Source organism: Hylobates moloch, unplaced genomic scaffold (genome assembly GCF_009828535.3).
Source record: "Hylobates moloch isolate HMO894 unplaced genomic scaffold, HMol_V3 SCAFFOLD_28, whole genome shotgun sequence".
Taxonomy (NCBI): domain Eukaryota; kingdom Metazoa; phylum Chordata; class Mammalia; order Primates; family Hylobatidae; genus Hylobates; species Hylobates moloch.
This window is the reverse complement of record NW_026652303.1, coordinates 1,552,714-1,578,832: the sequence shown is the minus strand read 5'-3', so window position 1 is coordinate 1,578,832 and position 26,119 is coordinate 1,552,714. Positions and strand designations below refer to the sequence as shown.

The window sequence follows — 26,119 nt, the reverse complement described above, 5'->3', positions numbered from 1 at the left end:
CACCCAGGCTGGAGTGCAGTGGCGTGATCTCGGCTCACTGCAGGCTCCTCCCCCCGGGGTTCACGCCATTCTCCTGCCTCAGCCTCCCGCGTAACTGAGACTACAGGTGCCCGCCACCTCGCCCAGCTAATTTTGTCTCAGCGTTCTTAAGCTTTTACATTTCGGTTATTTGGTTTTACCTCTGCGTTAGTAGAGTAGATGCCACGTCTAGGAACTCTACCACCAGTAGCATCTTAGACTAGAAGCTCCCTCTCTAGGACTATAATCTCTGTAGCCTCCACTTCTCCCACCCCTTATTCCTTCTGAGCCTGCTTGGTCTTTGATACTTACTATAATACTTTCTATTCTTTTATCATAAACAATTTTCTGATTTCATTTTCCTCTGGTTTCATACTAAGTCCCATAATCAGTCACTGCAAGATTACCTTCTAGAATTTCTGTGCCCTCAAGTTTTCTCCATATCTGGTCAGTCAGTCATCTGCCTTGAGCCACATGCACTGTTTACTTTCTTCACTTCCATCCCCAGGCTGCCCAGCACTGATGAAAACAAAATGAAAACAAAACAAAAACAAAAACAAAAAACTGAATAGGATCTCAATCTGGTCTGCAAATCCATGCTTCTCTTCCTTGACTTCTTTAGACATCAGCAGAATTGATGCGTCCTCTTGACCTGGGACACCCCTCCTCCTCACTGCTTTCTTCTACCTCCCCCTACTTCTCTGTATGTCTTTTGCAGCTCTTCTTTCTCTTAGGCTGTCTTCCCCCAAGATGCCATCTCTCCTCTCCCTCTGTGCACTCAGGCAGTCTCCCTTGTCAACCCCCAAAACTGCTTCTCCAGACCCCAGTGTTTCTCTGAGCTCCAGGTCCACAATTCTCTAAGGTCCATGTGGATGTCCCTCACCGTTTCAAACTTCTCTCCCACAGGGAGTCCCTGGCTTTCACTACCATAGCATATTAAAATACCATGCATTTCCCTTCATACCACTAATTACAGCTTTGTTTCTTTTTTTTTAATTGTATGTTTTAAAAATTATCTTCTGCCCACATATATTATAAGCTCCTTTTGAGAAAGACACACTGCTGTCCTGGTCATTACTATATTCTTATCAACTAGCAGGGGCCGTGGTCGGGGCTTGCGTTAGTCCATTTTGTGCTGCTATAAAGGAATACCTGATGCCAGGTAATTTATAAAGAAAAGAGGTTTTATTTGGCTCAGGGTTTTGCAAACTGTACAAGAAGCGCGGCGCCAGCATCTACTTCTGGTGAGGCCTGAGGAAGCTTTTACTCATGGTGGAAGGCAAAGAGAGAGCAGGCGTTTCACATGGCAAAGGAGAGAGCAAGTGAGATGCCAGGGTCCTTAAACAACCTGCTCTCCCGTAAACTGAAAGAGCAAGAACTCACGCATTACGGTAGGATGGCACCAAACCAGTTGCGAGGGATCCACCCCAGGGCCCCACCTCCAACACTGGGATCAGATTTCAATGTGAGATTTGGAGGGAACACACATCTACACTTTATCAGTGCTCAATAAACTCGCTGAATGTAGAACAGTGATATAAGGCAGGGGTGGCCCAAGTATAGGCGACAGGACAAATTTGGCCTGCTACTGCTTTTGTAAATAAAGTTTTATTTATTTGCAAAATAAACAAATACAGTCATAATCATTGGTTACATTTTGTTCACATCTGCTTTTGCATTAAAACATCAGAGTTGAGTAGATGCCACAGAGACTGTAATGGCCCCACAAAGCCTAAAATAGTTACCCCGTGGTCTTTTACAGAAAAAGTCTGATATAAAGGACAGTCTCACAGCACAGAGGAAAAGCATATAACCCAAAGGAGGAAAGAGCAGAGCATAGTGGACTGCAGAGAAGTTTCCCTGGGCCCAATCTGTGCCTTGAAAGATGAGAAGGACACATCCAAGGGCAGGATGGGGGTGAGGTGGGGTGGGTGGTGGTGATCCAAGCAGACAGCACGGGCAAGTGTTCTGGAAAACTTGCCTTTGTTCACAAGTATCCTGCAGTATAAATTGCAAGGTGGGCAGTAAGAAATGGACTTGAAGAGATTGGACAAGGGCCAGAAACCCAAGGGCATTGCTAAGGAGTTTGTGCCTTAGCCCATCCAAGGCCCTAGCAGCCTTGACTGATGCTTCTGAGGTCCTGGAGGCTCCAGCCTCAGGCTACCTTCCCATATTCTCTGCAAATAGTGTCACGTTTGTTTAGTAAAAAAATTGTTTAGTAAAAAATTAACCTCTCAGAATTTCTGCATTCACATTTATTTCTTCTCATATCCTTGAGTTAGAAAAAGGTATTTCTCTCCTGTGATGATACTGATTCTGCACTCATCTATTTTCATTACTCTCTCCTTCCCTCCCTCCCTCAGTCCCTCCCTTAGTCTGTCTCACTCTACCATCTTTTCCTTTGGACCTTCTGACATTCAACATCTTGGTCGCTCCAATCCAGCCACACCTCTGACCATTCAACCATTTGTCCTCTTGGTTGGTTCCACCTTGTCCTGTCACGCCAGATATGCTGTTGCTCCCAAATTGCCTCCCTCTGCCAGTTTCTCGCCCCTTCCTCCTCTCTCTCCCTCTCTCTTTCAATCTTTCTCTTCCTCAGTCTCTCTCCCATTCTCTTTCTCTTTCTCTCAATCTCTCTCTTCCTCTCTCTCTTACCCTCTCTTTCTCTCAATCTCTCTCTTCCTCTCTCTCACCCTCTCTTTCTCTCAATCTCTCTCTTCCTCTCTCTCTTACCCTCTCTTTCTCTCAATCTCTCTCTCCCTCTTTCTCTCTCTCAATCTGTTTCTCTGTTAATCTCTCTTTCTCTCTCCTTCTTTCTGTCTCTGTCTCTGTCTGTCTCTCTCTCTCTCTTCCCTAGTGAGCTCACTTGCTTTCCCAATTTCAATGATTTCTATTCAGATATCTCCAAAATCTGTATTTCCAGATATTTTATGCTTTCATGGAGGCCGTGTAAATTGGTATAACCTTTTTGGAAGGCATTTTGGCAATACTTAGTAAAAGGTTAAATGTTTACACCCCTTGATTCTGCTATTGTATGTGTAAGGATTTTTTCCTGCATACTTTTGTAAGTGTAGAAAATATATGTATAGGAATAATTGCACATTGTTTGTTGTAGCTGAAAATTAGAAATAATACAAATGCCTATAATCAGAGCAGTTAAATACATATGAACACAGTGAAATACCAGGCACCCATTTAAAAGATGAGGTATATTTTAACAAGCTTATTTGAAAAGATACCCAATCTTAGTAAGTGAAAAGAAACTCATCAAATTGATATGTTTAGTGCTGTCCCTCTCTCAAGTTTCAGACCCACATTTTAAATTTTCTATTGTCATCTTGACTTAGTCTCGTGAAATTTTAAACTAATCATTTTTAAGGGAAGATGTTTTCTTCTACTAGCAAATGACAAACTTCTGAATTTCCCTCTTTCTGCTAATTTCTCACTTTCTTTTATCATCTTTCCATCCATCCTAACATACGGTTCCAGAGGAGTCTTTAAATCCTTCCTCATTGCCTAACACCGAAGATCATTTGCTGAAATCTGTTGATTTTTCCCTCAGATCAACAAAGGATTTTCAGAATAGCCCTGATTTCTCTTTATCACCATGGTGCTGTCTCATGTCTTCTCTCCCCTTCCTCCTACCTGTCGTCTCTTCCAGACTCTTCTCTCTCCCCCACTCTCCTTTGCACACTGATGCCAAATTAGTCACAACAGAAGTGTTTACGTGATCGTGTCACCCACTGGTAAGCTCTTAATGGTCTTCCCTTACACATTATCTCCCGTTTCATCTCAGGAGCCTTTTATTAACCACTCTTCACAGTCTGACTCAGCCCTCTTTGCCAGTTTCTCTCTTTACAAATAGCAAAGTCTACGAGCTAGACTACTCAATATTCCCTGAATAGGCCTTGTCTTCTCCCACCTCTTGGCCTTTCTGATACTATTTAATCTTCCTGGAAATTCCTGAAATTTCTTTCCTCCTCACTCGGTCAACGTTTTGAGACCCACATCAAAAGCTACATACTATTTGTTCCTTTACTGATCATGCCAGTTGGAAATGATTCAAATCTGTAGAGCAGGGTGCTATGGAATGACATTTCTGATAGCCCTTTGGTCATTTGGGAGCAATGTCTAACATAATATCCTCCAGGTCCATCCATGTTGTTGCAAGTGACAGGATTTCCTTCTTGTTAAAGGGTGAATAGCATTCCATTGTACATATATTCCACATTTTATTTTTTTTGCTCATCTGTTGATGGTCACCCAGGTTGATTCCATATCTTGGCTATTATGAATAATGCTACAGTGAACTTGGGAATGCAGATATCTCTTCAACATATTGATTTCCTCTCCTTTGGATATATACCCAGTAGTGGGATTATTGGATCAAATGGTAATTGTATTTCTAATTTGGGGCAGGGTCCTCTGTAGTATCTCCATAATGGTTATAGTAATTTACATATCCAACCAAGCATGCCAGGGTTCACTTTTCCTCATGCCCTCGCCAACAAACCTGATATTCTTATTTGCCTCAGTGCTTTGGCCTTTCCCTCGTGACTGAACGGTGACTCCCTTGAGACTACTTGAAATGATAACTTTGGATGGCGAGGAAATACCCTTCTGCTGTCACCCTTTGCCATAAGACTGAGTTACTTTGTAAACGAAGAAGTTTTACTTGGTCTTCCATGCTCAAGACCCTTTTACTTTTCATCTCTTAATATTTCATGGCCAAAAACTGTTGGTTCTTCCAATCTTGTAAGGCCATTTATCTTTGATCTTGCTCCATTCCCTTCCATTTTTGCTTGAGAACCATTCGATTCTTGCCTGATCTCATGTCTTTCTCGCAACACCTTACTAATGACTGCCAGAGTGTCCACTACACACTATTGGTCTCATTTGACCACTTCCCCAGGCATGTAGTCTACCTGCCAAGTTCTTTCAGAGCAGATATTTCGCAATGTTGTAACAGGGCTCCCTAGCTTGCTATGTTTTCTTACTACCTGGCATTAGGAAGTAAACATTTTTCATGGCAGTATTCACTTCCAGTACCAATTTCTTTTTTAATCTACATAGGCTAACTGCTGTATCAGACAACCATCAAATCCCAATGGCTTAATTGCAGCTTACAGTACAATGTGATGTTTCTGTCTGTATACTCATTCAGACACATAGAGTTTAAATAATTGGTTGAAGGTCACAAAGTTAATAAATAGTGGCATCAAGATTTGAACCCAGGCAGCTGGACTCAAGAGTCTAAACAACTTTCATTTTAAAACTTGCATCTTTCAAGATATATCACTTATAATTTCCATCTTCATCACTTTCTTCCATACTTCAGAGCTGCATATGTAAACCTCTTGATCATATAAATATTTATGGAGTTTCAGCATTTTGAGCACATGCTGAGAGATTTTGTAGCATTGAAGATAAAGAAGCTCTTTCAATACATCTAATCTTGCCACTATTGATTTTGAACAGCATCTTAATTTGTTACCTTTTTAAAACCATATTGTACTTTTCTTCAGGACAGCTAAATTAAATGTCTTATGTTGATCCCCTGGGTTTTCTCAGTTTCCATTTATCAGTTTCCTTTTATACAAAGAGATGCTAATGGGTAACCTTACATTTTGTAAGGCATATTTTTGAAGATATACAAGTGAAGGTTTGGTCTGCACACCCTCATTAGAGCTCTTTATTTTCCATGTGGAGGAAGAGATGCCTTAGGGCTTCTGAAAAACAGGCTTTTATTTTTATCAAGGAGAAATTTCCAGAACATGCCATGAGCAAATGCTCTGTCAAATCTAGTTCTTTCCCCCATTACTTAAGTGCAAATGGACCACATTTGAAGAGGATAAGTAGCAGAACAAGGCTCCCCACAAGGGGATTTTCAGGTGCTCTGAAAACCAGACTGACATAATCCGTGGAGGAGTTCATCACTGCAGGCTGTCACGTCTCACAGTGGGAGTCATAGGCTGGTCTGTTTGATAAACTACTCCTGATCTATGACTGGAGCTGTGTGCTTCCTTTAAAAATAAATCTTCTTTTTCCATGCCCCACGGGCTCCTCAGACTCAGGAGCACCTCATGGATTTAGACTAGTCTTGTCTTTTACAGTCATGTTACCTCCAAATTCTTAGGAATCACCCCATTTCTGATGCCATTGATCCATCCATACCCACTGAAATTGAGCTAAATGCTCTAGTCTGATTTGTCCCTTGAAGTTAGTATAGAATATCTTGGCTAGACTTTGAAAATGAAGCCCTGACCACAATGCATAATGACCTCAGTAGACACTGAAGAGTTTCTTTGCATCAGGCAGGTGACAAGCATCTATCTCATCTTCAAAGTACACATAGATTTGTGCCAGATTGTAGGTTGACAAATCACTTTTTCAGTAGCTCACGTGGCAAGCCTTTTCGCCTTGTAATAATGCTAGTGAGAGACCCATAGGTACCATATAATTGGCCAGTCATTGAGATTCAAGCAACATTTGGATAATTTAGCAAAACTATCATCAGAATCATCAAAGTACATAATTTTTATTTATTATACAAATAGTGGATTTACCAAAGTGCTTAGACCAACTAAGTTGCTCCCATTGAAAAACAGGGTGATTTTATTCTTAAGAATATATCAGGATAAACTTCTTGTAGCCTCTAAACAGCACTGCTTAGAAAAGTGCAGCTTCACTGCATTGAATATCCCCCCAGAAGTCCTCAAAGTTCAGATGTACACCACCAAAACATGAAGCACATGTGTTTGCATGGAAGGTAGGCTCTGGGATCTTCCTATCATAATATGTCTATGATTAATAGTCAACATATGCCCCCTCCACATTCCCTAAAGGAACATACACATGCACACACGACACACACACACACACACACACACACGTGAGAACTGAATTGAGAGTTTGGGGTATACACCATCCCTGAGGGCACAGTCTACAGCTCCTAATGTGTGCTGTAGAGCAAGCATTATATTGTTGACAGGTAATAATTGCTGGTTAGGAATAACAGGATATCCAGTGAGAAGAGGCTGAGAAAAATACACTCTTGCTGGAAGAGTCAAGAAAGAGCTCTTCGTGGGAAACTATGGGAGACGATTGAAAAAGGACAAGAAGAAAGGAGAATTGTTAAGTCTCCACTTTCTCAGTTTCTGAACTGAACTTTTGCTCACAGCAGGTGAACACAGGCTCCCTCCCACACTGAGACTTCCTCCCCTGCCGGTGTGCAGTCTGTTAAGTAAACAGAGACTTTATACTGAGAAAGGAACATTTCTCTATTTTGGCTATGAGTTGTTATTTTTAAGGCTTCATCCTCCAAACATTTTCCCTATCCTTGTTTATTTTTTCACTAGAAAGAAGATGAACTACTTAAAAAAAAATTCAACTCCATGACAAGAAAAACCCACTTCTAGTATGTTCTCCCCACTCAATGCCAATGGAGCCTTTGGTGTGAGCACTCTGTCAGCCCCACATTGGGCAGCATACCTCTTGAAGTTCCTGCTGTGCTTCTATAGAGCTTCCATGCATCCAGATTTTCATAGTCAAAGAAAAATGCACATGGCAGTTTTTTTCTGACTCCTTCAAGTTAAAAGGCCAACCTCTCCCTTGACATATCCATGTATTTATCAGTATATCTATAGGTAATACTTAAAGGTGATGCTTACTGTGTGCCACACTCCATTCTAAGCACTTTACATAAAAAACCTCATTTCACTTTATTTGGGAATAGGATGACAATTGCTTCAATATTGAGATGGTTTCAATCTGGGGAGACTGATGTTAGATGCAAAAAGCTTTCTTTCTAGAACTTTTCCTGTGTCTTGCACCTGGCTTTCTCCTTGTCTGTCTGGTTCCCATTCTAGATCTGTTTATTGACAGTGCCCATGGCTTTCTTCTTGGTACTCTAATGTTGAGCATAAGGACTAGTATGTAATAGGCTCTCAGTAAATCTTGCTGAATGAATTAAAGTAGAGCAAGAATTAAAAACAGAGAAGATCTTGTTGGAATTCTTTCTTTTAGTTGATAAGCAATGTGATTTGACGTAACAATCTTGAGTCCTAATCCCCTCATTTGGAAAATGGAAATAATAATGCTAATCTTAGAGGTCACCTGTAGGAAGTATATGAATATATCAGAAGTAATCAACATTTGTTAAGTCAAAGAAAAGAACATCTGTGAAAAAATAGAAAACTAATGAGCTACTTGAACAAATATTAATTGGATCTTTTTCTCATACCTTACACCAAAATAAATCCCCAAAAATGGTTGCACAACATTGTGAATATACTGGAATCCATTGAATCACACTCTTTAAATGGGCAGATGATATGTTATGTGATTATCTTTCAATAAAATTGTTATAAAAATGAATAAACCCCAGAAGATCAAAAATTTAAACATGAAAACATGAAAGTATATTAGAAGGAAATATAAGATAATTTTAAATGCTATTATGTTATATATATTTAGATGTAAAATTTTTTTTATTTATTTGTCTTTGCTTTTAAAAGCAAGGCATAATGTCCTAGAGCCATAAATGAAACATTTAATAAATTTAATTCTCTATTAAATGTTTTGCAGAAGAAAATACCAGAAACAACATCAGAAGAAAAAACAAAAAACCATAAGAAAAACAATTAAAAATACATATGACAAATGGCTTATTACTATAATATTTAAAGAACTCTTAAAAATCTATGTGAAAATGACAAATAACAGAAAAATATGTGCAAAGCACAAGAGCAGGCAGTTTAGAGAAAGCCTATACCAATATATTCTCTTATCAACCGTCTATTGTACAAGCTATTTGAAAGCAATGTTTGAACTATCAAAATTTAAAATACATAAGCCCTTTTATCTAGCAATTCTACTTCTAAGAATTTATTTTATAGCTATCTGTACACATATCCAAAGACATAAACATAAGGATAGTCATTGAATGAAACTTTTTAACAACAAAATACTTGAAAGCAAAGAAATGTCACCCAAGAAAGAAGTGATTAAAGAAAGTTTAGCATTCTGTTCAGTGAAAACATATTGAGCTGTCAAAAAAGGTTGATGGAGGACTCCAAGATCTATGAACTAAAAACAAAACAAGGTGCTAAACAATGTGTTTAGTGTTCATATTTTAATTGTTTATATATTTCACAAATATATATTTGTGCATGCATAAAATATTTTAACTTCTTTCTAACCCCCTCAAACACATCATGCCAAAATTCAACTTGTAATAAAAAATAATAATAAATGAATTCTTTTTGTGTGTAGTATCTCATTTAAATTCTTCAACAACCCTATGAATAAGACACAGACACATGTTTTTAAGTACTACATGTTATGAACCTTTGGTTTGCTTATTTAATAGTTGCAACTACTAATGTTAAATTCTTGATGCCAAGGTTAAAAGCCTGAATTTCTAAAAATATCATGATCTGACATTTTTCTGTTCTCACAGATTAATCTGCCATCTCCTGACCTCCAACACACTGCTCTGTGTTCTTTCATGCTGCTCCTCCTCCTATGTTTAGGACCCTCTTCCAAGGAGGCATTCACATCTCTGCTTGATGAAACCCTACATTATCTTAAAGCATCCACTCGAATGCCACCTACTTACATACCATCTCCTGCAACACCAATGGGCTCAGCCCAACCATAGCCCATAGTTATTGTAGTTGTTCTTGTACTTCAAAAGCACTACAAAACACATCTGTCAGGACTTGTTATATTAGTCGAAGGCCATGAGCATCTTGAGCTGAGGCCCTGTTTTTATTCCCAGAACTACCACATTGTTTAGAATATACATGTATTAGATAGATCATTTACCCAAATCTTGATCATTTTCAATTACCCATAGGTTGAAGAGTTCCATATTTAACATGGAAGACTTGAGGACTGAACTATCTACCTATTCTAAGAAGTTGGAATGAGAATGTTTTATTGATGGGGAATTATTTTTTTGTTTTGCCTTCTAGAATTCAAATGAATGTTCATACTCCATGAAGAAAATGGCTGACAGTTTTTTGTTAAAGATTTAGAACCAGCGGATTTTTATGAATGTCAACCCTTTCATGTCTTGTGGAAGATTTTCTGTTTTTTAATCTTTTTATTTATTTATTTATGTTTGCTATGTTTTCATAGGAACCAGGGAAAATGTGTAGAGGGCATGGTGGAGATCTTTGACATGCTGCTGGCTACATCATCTCGGTTCCGCATGATGAATCTGCAGGGAGAGGAGTTTGTGTGCCTCAAATCTATTATTTTGCTTAATTCTGGTGAGTCGATAACACAAGAGAACTCAATGCTGGATGAAATATTTATTTGTATTTTTCAACCAGATACCATCTACCCACTCCAAAGGCATAATGTCATAAATAGAAACTACTGACACACATTTTAAAATAACCTACCAACATTGCAGATTCCTTATAGAGGTAGAATCCTGCTAGCCAAATAGACACATGAAAAATTGTAACTTGGCATTGAATCAAATGACCTTTGAGCTAAAATTTTTGTATGCTTTCACAGATATGAGGATGTTTTTATTCAAATGGTACATGTATATAGACATATGTTAGTTGATAGTTATATTATGTCTGAAAATAAGTAGACCAAGTAACTCTGTTAAGAAATTGTGACCAATTCCAGGCTCCAGATAGTAAAGAAAGAGGGTTATTTGAGACAGACCATGTTTCTGCTCAAAACTGATTAGCTAAAAATATAGTTGGCTTAGAGATAGAAAAATCTGTTTCTAAAACAGAAGAATGTGGAATGCAATAAATTGTCCAGCTGAAAGAGCATTTTCCATTTGTTCTGTGAAGTCTGATTCTACTGCCCCTTCGTATTTATTTGTTTGAGAAAGCTTAGCTAAGAGCAACATCTGTTTTTGTTTTTGTTTTGTTTTTGTTTTAAATATAGTGAGGTTGGCTATTGTATAAAGAGTTACTCTGTGTCACCCAGATGAAAACTATGGTTCAGCCTGAATTAGTGCCCTGACTCCTCCTAGCCTCTTGGTATTTGGATCTAAGCTCTAGCTCTACAGCCTCTGGGACCTAAATCTCACATTGGGTATCAGTTGTACAGCAGCTCCCCTTAAGTTCCACCTTTCTCCGTGGCTCTAACCCCACTTTGTGCCTCATCCCTCATTCTCACATAGAAATCATAGCTATTTCGAAGCCCTGGGCTTGACTTAGTTTCTTATACCATTAGCCATAGTCTCAAATTCCTCAATAGCTGAACTGCAGCTTGTATTGATCACATACATAGAGAATCAGCACTTCCTTCTCTTTCCACGTGTTTTTGTCTCTTTCTGATGAGTGCCAATCCCTTCCTGCTTTCCATAACAATTTTTCACTTTTCTTCCCCACCACCGCTAGGAATCTGCGTTGCTTAATGGAATCAGCCCTTCCTTCTCTTTTCTCGTGTTTTTGTCTCTTTCGGATGAGTGCCGATCCCTTCCCACCTCCCATGACAAATTTCCACTTCTCTTCCCCAGCACCACTAGTAACCTGTGTTGCTTAATAGTTATCACAGTAATCATTCTCACTTATCAACTGATAAATGGAAATGTGTACTATTACACTAGGCAAGGACTGAATTACAGAATAAAGTCCCATGAAAAATGATGTGATCCGCACTAAGGAAGTGATTACTACTCCATTCAAGTTTCTGTTTCCACTCACGTGCATTGTGCTTTTCATTTCAATCGTTTGTCCTGTACATTGTAGGGTCCAGATCCCACAATGGCTCTTTATTGGATGAGAGTTCTGGGAGCAGTGCCACTCGGCTGCATGGTGCCAGGTCCTGAACCTGTGCCTTCTTTGGTGGAGGGCTGGCACGTGCTGACAGCTTTCATATGGGCAATCTGGGAACTTCAGGGAAGGCAGGCCTATTAAGTGTTAAGACTCCCCACCCCGCACTTTGACAGAGAAAAAGTACCCCAGACAGGAAGTAAAATTAGCCAGAGTTGTATGATCCACACAGTGGATGCTCTGATCTCAGTAATAAAAAATATTTCCTCCAGATCCATATAGACTTTTCCTGCATTATTGTTTTGTTTCTGTTCCTATGACAGAGTGGTTTTTAAAACTATTATGCAAGAAATATCAGGATTTTTTGCCATCAAAACGTCGGATTCATAGACCCAGGGTTTTTACAACCCGGGGGAAAAAACTTTCAGCCCTCACAAGAAAGTATTTTATTAAAGACTGGCACCCAAACCTCAAGACTGTATTTCCCACTGCAGGATTTGGCCCCCGTCTGCCTCCTTCTCAGACTAGTTAAACTTTCATACTCTGTCCTTGTTCCTTCACTTCTTTCTTAGGATCTTCTGTGCACTTCTTTGCTCTGGAAGGGCAGAAATGCTATTGTAGAAATTCAAGGCACTGTATGCTGACGTAGTTTATAGTTGTCTTTTTCATGAGATTAACACAGCGGCTGGCAGCTCCTCTTTTCTATCAAGGACGATACTGCTGGCTCAGGAGAGCAGTAAGCAAACAGAAGCTGTCTCTCAACCCTGTACAAAGCGAAACCACTCTTTTCCCTATAAAAGTGAGCTGTGCCCCAGAAAAGCGGATCCGCTGCTGAGCAGGGCTCCTCGTGTCTCCTATTGTTCCTGAAAAACAGCATCGAAGAGGGCAAGACTCTGACACACAATGCTGTAGCATTAGGAGCCTTTTTCAGAATAAAAAAGCAATCAGTCATATCAAGCATGTGGTCATACCACAATCAACAGTTTTTCCCCACAACTGGAGATATGGATTTTTCTAAAAGTCCAACCAATTCATGGCTCTGATATGGGGCAGCTCTACCTATCATGAGACCAATGACCAAGTGACTCCGGCTCCAGGAATCACTGACAGAAGCCAAGCTGGAAACGGTTCAGGAAACCTGAGCTAGAAGATGCCTTCCTGACGCCTGGGAAACAAAACCTCAGTGTATGGAGGAACCCAAGGTTTTGTGTTGAGCCCCAGTCGCCAAGGTCTGAGGAGGCTGGGTTTATACTGGCCCCGATTTTGTGGCCGAGGCACAAGGGGAATTAAAAGGTTGTTGTGAGGACCTGCTCGGAATGTCTTTCTGGAAGTTTGGAGAGGGTCTCTCAAATGCCAAAATTTCCATGGGAAGCCATCTTCACAGCTGCTTGGGAGTGGGAGATATTCGTCATCATTTCTGCCCCATTTAGAATAATTTATTACTTTGCTTGCAAAAACCCAGAATCATCCATAGGGCACACATTGTTTGTTTTTCCACTCCACACCAAAGGACAGAGGCATTCCTGGTTAATCCAAAGATGCCAACTTCAAGACATTCTGAGAACTAGCTGGACAGAACTGAAGTGTAGGGCAAATCAGAACAGAAGCGATGGGCTCAGTCAGGGCAAAAGCCCGTGAAGCAGCAGCTGTGGAGGAAGGATGGGAGCTGGAGCTGCAAAGGGGGCCATGGTGGAGGCTCTGGGCCTGCCCACGGTATCCCTTCTGCCCAGTGGGAATTCAGTTTTCCTGCATGTCATTCAAATATTTCTCATTTTTCTAGGCCCAGTTCACCTTATTCAGGAAGTTTTGCTACTACCCCAGTCCATAATGAATTTCCTCTCTAGACTATTTCAATTCTTAGAGTCACTACCACACAATCTAGGATTTGGTTAGTTGGTTGATTTCATTCATTTATTCAATAATTCAATGTTTATTGAATTCCTACTATGGACTTTCTGCCAGATATACAAAAATGAATGTTACCGTTGTGTAGGGTTTTTTTCTTTGCATTTTTTACGTTAACCTGGATCTTTCTCTCACTCTTTATGCATATATTTCCTAATCTTCCTATAAACTATTTGTATTTTTTTGGATTCCTCACAGTCTATTTAGCCTGTGGACCGTCAGCAGATGTTACATCATTCAGTCATTTAATAGATGCTTATTTGCTAGACATGGCCAGGAGGACCTGGAAAGTCCTCATTTTTCCCATCTGTTCTTACCATTCTGAAATGTATCATGCTCTTCATTGCTCCACACATCTAGATGATATCAGATTATTAAATGGAAAAAGCAAGACCCATCTCCTTGGGTTATTGTGGATAAGGGGGAAATTGTGTGTGAAGTGTCTATTGCAGTTCATGGACCATAGTAGGCCCTTAGTCAACAACAGCTATCATCATCACTGATGAGAATCTCTGGCTTAAACAGAGTAGGTTCATGCCTCTTTTCAGTGTAATGAAGTGTTCTAGTTTAAAGACCTTTAGCAAGGCTTACAATAAAAAAAATGTGGGGACTCCAGGGTAACACCAACAATAGAGACCACCATGGCTGTTATCCCGAAACTGTTAATTATGCCACGTAATTAGATTTAGAGAAAATTTAGAGCAACATTTATCTTGTGGATAATAATTGATTGTGATTGGGACTTACAATCACAATTGTTGAGAGACCTTGATGAAAACTCTATGGTGAATTGCTGTGGAGTCATATGGGTTCATGCATCATTCATCAGTGGGCCCTGGTTTTAGCCTCATAACCCCTGAGAATCCACTTCTATCAGAAAACCACCCTTTCAGTGAATGTTCCTCAAGGCTCAGAAAAATTCACATGTCAAAGCTTTATGTAAAAATCTATACTCTCTAATAAATGTTTGGTTTGGCCTTCACACTCAATTTAATAATTATTTCTACCTCCTTTCCAAACTCCTCTTAACCACAGTTCTATATATTTAATTCTGAAGAGCCTCATGCACCTCCCTCCCCGGTAACTTTATTTACTTCTCTCCCTGGAGAACCAGCCAGACCATGATTCCAGCCCTCTGTCCTCTCTTCAACCGTAGGTCCTCTTTTTCTCTCCTGGTTCCACAAACCTTCTCCAGTTACCCAGATGCCTTCTGTGTGCTGCTGGCTTCTGCATCACTGTTCGCAGGGCCACTTGTTCCCCTGGAAATGTCTTATGCTCTTGAAATGCTATAGCCTTGCTCACCCGTTCATCCAAAACTGATCCTCAGACAACATTTCTCTTTCAATTGATGGAGTAATAAAGAGGAATACGGGTCAAAATTCATAGACATTTAAATACCCAAGGTGAAAAGTTTTAAGGGAAAACAAGATAGGAGAAAGAATTATGGCAACATCTCAAAGATGTGTACTTTAGTGTTTAGCAAAAAAGGGACTATGGAATGTCAAACAGGAACATATATATTAAACATAAACATGAAGCAGTGCCAGCTGCTGTCTGCCATCTAGTCATGCTTTGTTAATATGGCACATCTTGCCATGATGGTGCCCTCATGAAATGAAGGGTGCTGAAGCTGATGCCATTCTGTTTGCTTTGATCAGAAGCCACTCTCTGGTCAAGGAAGTATTTGTTTCATAGTTAATTATAACAAGTTCTCATCATAAAGATTATTTTCTTTCTCCAGATCTGAATTGTTTGCACTCACTTTATATTATTAGACAATTACTCGGATTGTTTATGTTTTTATGTTTAGAAATAAGACAATGATTCAGAGAGTCCCTGTATTTAGATGAAAGAACATTTTTTAAACATATTGACTGTAAACATTGAAAATCATTAATTCTCAACAGTTGAAGGTTTCTGACAGGAACAGCCCTTGGAAATTGTAAATGGGCACATTGTCAGGTATGCCCATTGTTGTCACATTGGAGAAGATTGGATTCTATTCTCTCTGGAGTCCTTTGTAATGCCAAGCTTCCTCTCCAGGGAACTTGCTTATTGTCATTATTTTGCAATAAATGGCACTTCATAGTATTAAGTGGTTCATTGTCTCTTCTCTGGCTGACTGTATTGTGTAGGCAGCCACTCAACTTTGGAACCTTTCTCTGCTACCAACTTTTGGTGTTGCCTTAGGCAAGCCTCATGGCTCTTGTTAGTTTCCTGACAACATGGTATAGCATGGACTTTGTCATCAGAGAGGACTGAATTCAAGAGTTGCAACTCTGCCACTTCTTTGGCGGAAGGGGGATGACTCATGTCCTTTGATGAGCTGCTTCCCTGAGCCTAATAAAAAAATAGAAATAATGATACTTAACTCACAGAATTGTTGTGACAATTGAAAGAATGACCAGTTAGTAAAGTATCTTGCACCGTGCCTAGCACACAGTAGATGCACATGAGTGTTACTGAGCTTTAGTTATGCCCTCCAAATACAAAGCCTTAGTTTTTGTCACTATGAAAGAAATTACTCTGTTCTTCTTAGCAGGCATATAAATAAATTCCTGCATGGAAATTCTGCGGGAGAATTTCACCCCTGCCCTTTCGGGTTAAAAGATTGCATTCTTATGATGAAGATGTTCTTGTGAATAGAATCATCTCAGGTCCCAAATGGTGCGGATTTGCTCCTGCATGTTGTTGCAGAGCTCTCTTGGAGCTTCTGAGAACTGGGGAAACCAACCAAATGCCTGTAGCCTGAGGAAAATATAGGGAGTTTTAGCATGAATTTATGGGAGGTGAAAAAAGGCAGCAGGTGTTGAAAGACGGGAAATCCTTGCACTGTTCTGGATGTTAGGAGCCATTTTCCATTCACATTCAGCACCTCAGGAGGAGAAGCTGCCTATCATTTTATGTCCTCAAGAGAACCAACAAAGGAGAATGCCATCTCCCAGATACCCAATTTGATTACCATTTTATCCTACCTTCTCTAGGGTCCAGACATTATGGAAATTGGCATTAAGTCTGAATAATGTATGGACCCAGTTTAAAAGGAAAAAATGCTTTGGGAGGCTGAGGCAGGTGCATTGCCTGAGGTCAGGAGTTCCAGACCAGCCTGGCCAACATAGTGAAACCCTATTTCTACTAAAAATACAAAAAGTTAGCTGGGCATGATGGTGGGCACCTGTAATCCCAGCTACTCAGGAGGCTAAGGTAGGAGAATCAGTTGAACCTGGGAGGCAGAGCTTGCAGTGAGCCAAGATCGTGCCATTGCACTCCAGCCTGGGTGACAAGAGCAAAACTCCATCTCAAAAAATTTTTAAAACAAAAGGAAAAAATGCTCTCCTGATTCCCCCAGTGCTGACTTAAAATGTTCTTAGTATGCCAATGTTGCTTAAATATGAATGACTGTAGCTTCTACTTAAATTGGCAACCGCACCAAATATAAACTGCAAATGTTTATAGCTCTTATGTAAGTATAAAAGCAAAACAAATTCATAAATTAAATACAAACTAAAAGGGAAACCGATAATAACAATGTTTTGTGTAATTAAGTTGCTGTTTGCAACATGCCTGGGACAGACTCCTGGCCTCTTTGCATCTGATATGAGAGGCTACTGAGCATGCGGCCACAACTGGGCTCTCCCAGCACTTGCTTGCGCTCAGAACTGTGCCAAAACCTTTGCTCGCCCAGTATTCTGCAATGTCCGTCATTTGGATTTGGCAGGAACACATCATTTATGCATTTTGTTTGCTTCTGTATTTAGTTGAGATACTTAAAATATAACTGCTAGATTCTAAGGCATTCATAAGCATCTGTGAAAAATGTGTTACTTAGGAAACCGTTCAGGGTTCCATGGATGATCTAGATTGGTGTGTCTTAAGACTGACCACACAATTCATCTGGAGGTGTGGAAGAGGGGAGCTTTGAGAAAAATCTCTGTATGAGCACCCACACGCAGAGATTCCTATGTAATTATCCCAGAGTGGTGCCTTAATATCAACATTTGTTTAAAACCATCCCCCAAGACTAAAATTTGTGACCAGGATTTAGAACCATTGACTTAATTGATACAGAACACTCTGATATTAATGTCTTCATGTCTTTTGGAATATCATTAAGACAAAAGCATAAAATTTTTAAATTCTTAAAGACAATTTAAAGACCTATGAGAATCCATCTTTAATTCTCGGGAGCGTATGGAAACTAGTTTGAAAACTACTGGCATAGACAATCGAATTTCCACTAAAATAAAATAGCTCTCTAGTATATTACAAAACTGCCCATTCTGCAAACTGCAGGGGAGCTACTGGTCATGCGTGGAACTGTGCCAGGCACTGCCTGCGTAAAAATGAGTAAGGTCCACTTCCTCCATGGACTGGGTTGGGTAGGAGGCAAAGATAATTAACCAATTATTGTAATATTATGAGTTCAGGGTTGTAATGAAAGTAAGTATTGAGTGCTGCAGAGACCCAACAAAGGAGTCCTTAGCTGAGGACTGATCCTTTGCTGAGTGACGAGGACATTATTGAACTGCCAGGCTTGATGGCATGTTGCATGGTAACAGACCAGTACACCAAACAGCAGGAGCTGCAGCAGAGAAAGAGTTTAATAATGGTGTGGCAGCCAAATAAGGAGACAGAAGGAAACCTCAAATCCACCTCTCAAAAAGTCTGGGACTCGGCTTTTTAAGGGAATTCTGGCAAGAAGGAGGCTGACGAGCTGGGGGTAACTGATTGGTTAGGACATAGGGGAGGAGATAAGAAGGATGTAGAAACTCCATTCTTGCACTGGGTCAGTTCCTTGGAGGGGGTGCTCACTCTGGCTGGCAGCAGTGAACCCATTGGAATGCAGGATCTGAAAAATATCTCAAAATGGCAAACTTGAGAGTTTTTTTTTTTTAGCATCAAAGATGTTATCTATAGAAGTTAGGACTTTGTGACAGGGGCTACGTGACTTTGAAGTGGTTAAGTGGCTGTCAGAAAGTGAGCTATAGCAGCGGTCCCCAACCTTTTTGGTACCAGGGATAAGCTTCATGGAAGAAAATTTTTCCACAGATGGGGTGGGGTGGGGTGGGGTGGGGGATAGCTTTGGGATGAAACGGATCCACCTCAGATCATCAGGCATTAGTTAGATTCTCATGAGGGGCACACAGCCCAGATCCCTCACATGGGCAGTTCACAATAGGGTTCACACTCCTATGAGGATCTAATGCCACTGCTGATCTGACAGATGGCGGAGCTCAGGTAGTAATGCTCCCTTGCCCACCACTCACCTCTTGCTGTGTGGCTCATTTCCTGACAGATCACGGACTGGTACCAGTCTGCAACCCAGGCAGTTGGGGACCTCTGGGCTGTAGGGCAGGCTGGTTAATGCTTAGCTGTGTTTCTATTCAAAGCTTTTGCTTTTGTTTAAAACCTAGTAATTTGGTTTTGTTAATTTTATGAAGATGATTTCAAGGATGAGTAGGATTAACTGGGGTCAGAAGGACACAAGGGAATTTCTGGCAACAACATTAAACTACTAGTGAATGTCTCATCAAGCCACTGGACCTCTAATTCTAAGCAATACTGTCAACCTTATAAGTTATGATGTATAAGGTAGTGTTGTGATGTATAAGATAGTGCAAAAACCTAAGTTAATATCACCACTTCTGTAGTACTCTCTATTTCAAAGGAAAAAATCTTCAGCAATCTAATATCCTACCAAAATTTTGAAGTCAAGGCCTCCCTACACTAATCAAAGAACTAGAGGTGCAATCAGGCCATATATTTGGAAAGGCCGTAGGTGTCCTCCCTCTGTCCTTGTTCCCAGCATACTGAACTATAGTCTAAAAGACTTTAAAACTTGAACTGAAGAAAACCTTAAGGAAACAACAACAAAATTCCATTTATTTCCTGAGCCCAAAAGTAAAATAATTGTTTTTTAGTGAATTTTTCTTTCCCTGTAAGATACTATGAATTGTTCAATGGGTATTCAAAGCATACGTAATAGAATATGCATGCTTTGCTGAAAAATTGAAATGGAACATCAAACTGTTCTGTAAAATTTTGAGTCTAGACCAGAATCACAGCACTTAGCCAGAATATGTACATCTGCACCTGCCACTCATGGCTCCATTTCTCCCTCCAACTGCTTCTCTTGGGCTGAAGGATGGATAAGCAAACTCCCTGCGTTGAGTTTCATCTTGCCCTGCATGACCTCCCCCATGGGGTCACTGAACTCTCCACCAGCTTCCACCTCTTTCAGCACTTTCCCCCAGAGGGCCCGTGGCTGCTTTTGCAGACTGAAATTGATTGAGGTTGATTCAGCTCCATTTCCTCTGAGTTTTTACTTTAGATGTGTTTTTTAGGTTGTATTTTTCTTCTGGCATGTAAGAAAGACAGCAATATTCCATGGAACAGAGTGATGTCTGTGGCTTTGTCAACTGTTGTTTGTTAGCTTGATCACGATTTATTGAGTGTTTACTAATTTCCAGGCATTGTGCTAAGTGGTAGAAATATAAAGTTGCCTTTACTTGCTTCATCTGTCAAATAGAGAGAGTAGTAGTTCCTACAGTGTGGTTTATGTGAGGCACAGGGACTGCTCCCTGGAACCTAAGGACAACTCCATAGTGGTGACCCAGTGCTCATATCAATAGTGGTAAAAATTAGGAAGGCAGCTCCTACCTCAAAGACCTCATGATCTGATGATAAAGACAGATATAACAAGAAAATTATTCTTTTTAGATATAAAATTGTGATATAAAAATAGTTTTCACTAAATTGGATTTGTACGAAATTTACAGAAACAAAATAATAAATTAAGGAAATATAAAACCACCTGACGTTAGCCAACCATGTTGATGTTCTGATTATCTTACTGCAAAAGAGTGTAGGGTTAAGAACGAGGGACTTTGATTCCAAGATCAAATCTCTTTCTGCTATTTCTTAGCTGTCTGACTTTGGACAAGCTGCTTAAACCCTTTGTGCTTCTGTTTGCTTGCCCATGAGATGGAGATTATAATAGCACCTACCTTGTAGGGCTATTTTTAATACAAGTTAGCTCTTAGAACAATACCTACTTAAACTAACAATTTGTGTTAGGTACTGTTTTATTCTCCATCCATACTGCGTATGCATGTATTCATATTTATATTTACATATTCTAATTAGGATTATATACATGTACTTTCTTTAAAAATAAGATTTTAAATAACTATATAATCAGTCATGATGATACAACATGATTTATTCAACAAATCTGATTTTGTTATATACATAAGTGATTTCTCTTTCAGGATTATAGATAACATTTGTTTTGCATTTTTTTCATACATCTTTTGCTCACTTTTCATTGTTACTTTGTATATGTTGCTAGAAATTGATTTGCTGGTGAAAAGGGTATAAACATCTTTAAGGCTCTTGCTACATATTGCCTGCTCTTGATAAATATTGCCTACTGCCCCAGGAAACTATCAATTACACTTTCACCAAGAGTGTATGAAAGCATTCACATGAATGTAACCTTATCATGCAATGTGGGCCATGAGACAGAGGAGAGTTATGGAGGGCAGACAGCTTCCCCGCTGCTCAGCCACTGCCCTCTGCTCTAAAAGAGCCACAGTCAGGAATTTCTACATAGATCCTATTATAAACATCTCCTTTTGAAACAAATTATCTTCTCTCAGAGAATTTTCTTCATTTTAGTGTCTATATAGGTGCTTGTTATGTTCATTTTAAGTTTTGTGACTCGCATGGACACAATGCTGATGAACTGCTTATTCCAGGCGGTCTGAGTTCTCAAAGCATTTGCATTTTATGTCTTACCCTCTGTTTTGGGCTCTTTGCCACTTTTTTTTTTTTTAAAGTGATATTTCAAGAAAGAGGAGGGTTGATTTGTTGTGAGTGTATCTCTCTTTAAAAACTTTTCTAGGGAAGGACAACCTCTTCCAAAGACTTTGTTTGCTTTGTGTGATTGGCATGTCCTTCTCTGGTCAGTAACGAGCTTGAAGGAAGCTGCTGGACACGGGACTGAACATGGGGTTGTGCTATCACTCTAGCTGTGCCTTTCTCTAGTGATCAAGGAGATGTTGGTTCAGAAAGTGCCCTGTCTAATCCCACTAAGGCTTGAAGGACCAAGGGCAGTCTACTCTCCAGATTCTCTGCAACAGAAAGCAGATGCTTGGGGTTCATGGTCCAGGTTGGAACAGGTAGTTAGCTCTGAGGGCAGCTATGCATGAATGTCAGGAGGGGACTGGCAGGGGAACATTTATTTATTCTTTAAAATTGGAATCAACAGTTATGGATGAAACCCAGAATGCAAGATTCACTTTCATCTTGACAGGCAACACATCTGTCCTTTCTCCTGGAATAGCAAGTATTAATCATTGAGTTAGATAATGTAACCTTCACATTCAGTGAAAGCCAAACACTCAGCACCTTCTAGAAAAATCTTAGTGACGTGCTTTCTTAGCGTATTGCAAGTCCTCTGAGGGTGATGTGTTGTTCATCTTTGAAGCTGATCTTTTTTACTTGCTTATGTAGCTCAGGCTAGTGATAACATGCCAGAGGCATTTCCAACTAAGAAAATTATTCACAGAAGCTTTAATTACAAATTTGTTAACCCCACTTCCTGCTAAAATGGCCAGCCTTGAAGAGTTTCAGAAATGTGAGCAGCCTTAAGGATGATAGAAATATTATGAAAATAGTAATAAGTAATATCCATACAGCAAACTCCTTTTTCTTTGGAGTATCTGTTCATCAGCCAGATTTCCCTCTCAACAGTCCAGGTGTTGATGAAGATCATGAAATAATAGGAATGAAAGGGACTTTGATTTTGTATTTTTAATAGCATTTTCCTCCACCAAATTATGAAAGTAATGCATGACCAAGGCGGAGAACTTGGAAAATACAGAAAAGCCACCAAGCAAAATAATCTCCCAAGAAATCATAATTTCACCGCACAAAAGTAACCATTGTCAACATTTTGGTGAAAATCCTTAATTAAAGAGACTCTTAGAAGATGCCAGTTCACTGCCACTTCTTCCTTTCTCCACACCATCCTGCACTCTGTTTTGAAATGCAGAATTGTTTCTAAATCATTCCAGGAAAATTATTAGTTTTCTCAAATATCTCTGGAGGCGAGTCTATTGGCAGTCATTTCTAGTTTCTCACAAACCTTGAAGTTAGGAAATTATTCGTGTAGCTTTTGAGCACTGGGCCAGAAGTGAGTGATGTTTGGGTTCTAGTTCCAGCTCTACCACTTATTTACCAACTGGCTGACCTCAGGCAAGTCCGGGCTAGCGGCCCTGCCTCAAGCCCCTCCAGATGCAGCATCTGCAACCCCACTTCCTTAATTTCCTTTCACCTCAGTTTCCCAACAATTTCCTAGTAATTGTACTGAATCAGTGTTTTTCATTTTTTACATTAAAATTTATTTATTTTATTTTTAAGGACTTTATTTTTTAGAATAGATTTAGATTTGCAGCAAAACTGAGTGGCAAGTACAGAAAGTTCCCATATATTCCCTGCCCCCGCACATACACAGTCTCCCTCACTATCAGCATCCCCAACCAGAGAGGTACATTGGTTACAGCTGATGAACCTACATCGACACATTGTTATCACCCAAAGTGCATAGTTTGCATTGGTGTTGGGCATTTTAGGGCTTTTGACAGATGTATGCATCATTGTAATATCATACAGAGTAATTTCATTGCCCTAAAAATCCTCTGTGCTCCTCCCATTCATTCCTCCCTCCACCCCACTCCTGGCAACTACTGATCTTTTTACTGTGTCCATAGTTTTGCCTTCTCCAGAATGTCATATACTTGGAATCATAAGGTTTGTAGCCGTTTTGGATTGGCTTCTTTCACTCAGTGATGTGCGTTTAAGGTTCCTCCATGTCTTTTTATGGCTTGATAACTAATTTCTTTTTATCACTGAATACTACTACTCCATTGTCTGGATTATACACACTTTATTTATACATTCACCTACTGAAGGATGTGTTGGTTGCATCCAAGTTTTGGCAATTATGAATGAAGTTGCTGTAAACACACCCATGTGCAGATAATTGTGTTGATAAACATTTTTAATGCTTTTGGATAAACACTCAGGAGCACAATTGCTGGATTGTATAGCATGTTTAGTTTTGAAGGAAACTGCCAAACCATCTTCCCAAGTGGCTGTACCATTTTCCATTTCCACCAACCATGAGTGAGAGTTCCTGTTGCTCTACATCCTCATTAGCATTTGGTGTTGTCAATGTTCTGGATTTCGGCCATTCTAACAGGTGTATTGTGGTATCCCATTTTGTTTTAATTTGCATTTCTCGGATAATATCACATGGAGCATCTTTTAATAAGCTTATTTGCCATCTGCCATCTGCATGTTTTCTGTGGTGAGGTGTCTGTTAAAGTCTTTGGTCCATTTTTTATTCAAGTTGTTTGTGTTCTTATCGTTGAGTTTTAAAAGCTCTTTGTATATTTTGGATAACAGTCATTTAGCAGGTATGTCTTTTGCAAATATTTTCTCCCAGTCTGTGGCTTGTCTTCTCATTCTCTGGAGATCAGTGGTTTTTACACTTTCTTCTGCTGAAGCCAAGTACTATGGAAGAAGCCATGGGGTCACCAGAGGATAGGTGCACAGGGTAGTGAGGGAAAGTTGGAGTGAATGGGCTCTGGTGCCCCCACCCCACAACATTTCTCATGCTTTAATCAGAGAAGTTTGACTTCATCCAGATTGCATATGAGGACTTTACATGGGGTTCACCTTTTTGTTTGTTTTAAAAGGGGTTTTTACTCTCAAAATGTTTTAAAGACTACTGAACTAGATGATCATCTTAAGGCGCTTTTAAGATTTATGATTCTGGAATTCTGTGGCTCTGTTTTTGCAATGTAATATAACCTTCCTCTCATAAGGAAAAATGAGATAAACCTGTTATAAACACTCATGTGACACTTTTTCAATACAGTTTTCATCCACATAGTGCTCACTTAGAATGATGGAAACAATACACCTAAAGAATATGCAGCATTCACTTGCCCACTCATATCTCAAAAAGAGGAACTTTCAACACTAGTTATCTTTTCAAAAATAATCAGAGAGAACTCTCAGCCATTTCAATTCTAGCCTAGGAAAAAGAGGGAAAATACATTTGAAGGTTTCTGGCTCATGTGATACATTTGCAAACCAGGACCAAGATGATATGACTCTCATTTATTAGAGACTATTGCAAAGCTTTGCAGGCTATTAAGCAGGCTGTTCAATTCAGGGTGATATGGACATGTGCATATTGGCCAATTATATATGCTCAGATTGTATGTCATTTTTCTTTCTGCATTTTAGTCTAAGTGTCAGATAGGTGTTTCATGATGTTTTATAAACACTTCTGTTCACATTAACATTGTTCATTGATTTGGCAAGGAATGAAGGGGGTCAGTTTCATGATTTTATTTGTATATTACCTATTCCACAAAGGATTTGAAATGCCTTACCAAATTTTATGCAGTGTAAAGGGGTAAACCAATATTTGACACAATCATTATAAATTGAGGATAATCTGAAGAAAATAATAAATCCAGGAGACAGATTAGCACACTGATATGGTTTGGCTCTGTGTCCCCACCCAAATTTCATCTTGAATTTTACTCCCATAATTTCCATGTGTTGTGGGAGGGACCCAGTGGGAGATCATTTGAATCATGGGAGTGGTTTCTTCCATACTGTTCTTATTGTAGTGAATAAGTCTCATGAGATCTGATGGTTTTATCAGGGGTTTCCACTTTTATATCTTCCTCATTTTTTCTCTTGCCACCACCATGTAAGAAGTGCCTTTCGCCTCCCACCATGATTCTGAGCCCTCCCCAGCCATGTGGAACTGTAAATCCAATTAAACCTCTTTTTCTTCCCAGTCTCGGGTATGTCTTTATCAGCAGCACGAAAACAGACTAATACAGTAAATTGGTATGAGGAGTGGGGTGTTGCTGAAAAGATAGCCAAAAATGTGGAAGCAATCTTGGAACTGGATATCAGGGAGAGGTTGGAGCAGTTTGGAGGGCTCAAAAGAAGACAGGAAATGTGGGAAAGTTTGAAACTTCCTAGAGACTTGTTGAATGGCCTTGACAAGAATGCTGATAGTGATAAAAACAATAAGGTCCAGGCTGAGGTGGTCTCAGATGGGGATGAAGAAACTGTTGGGAAGTGGAGCAAAGGTGACTCTTGTTATATCTTAGCAAAGAGACTGGTGGCATTTTGCCCCTGCTGTAGAGATTTGTGGAACTTTGAACTTGAGAGAAATGATTTGGGGTATCTGGTAAAAGAAATTTCTAAGCAGCAAAACATTCAAAAGGTGACTTGGGTGTTGTTAAAAGCATTCTGTTTTAAAAGAGAAACGGCATAAAAGTTCAGAAAATTTGCAGCCTGACAATGCAATAGAAAAGAAAAACCCATTTTTTTTTGAGGAGAAA

The 26,119-nt window shown here is 39.6% G+C and overlaps 1 protein-coding gene across 1 annotated transcript in view; it reads left to right on the top strand.

Moving 5' to 3' along the window:
- LOC116463161 (estrogen receptor) overlaps positions 1-26,119 on the top strand; it is a 317,399-nt gene that overhangs the window by 258,998 nt on the left and 32,282 nt on the right. Inside the window, exon 6 of the mRNA XM_032146133.2 lies at positions 10,162-10,295. Within this exon, the coding sequence (XP_032002024.1) occupies positions 10,162-10,295 (134 nt within the window). The remainder of the gene's footprint in view (positions 1-10,161; positions 10,296-26,119) is intronic.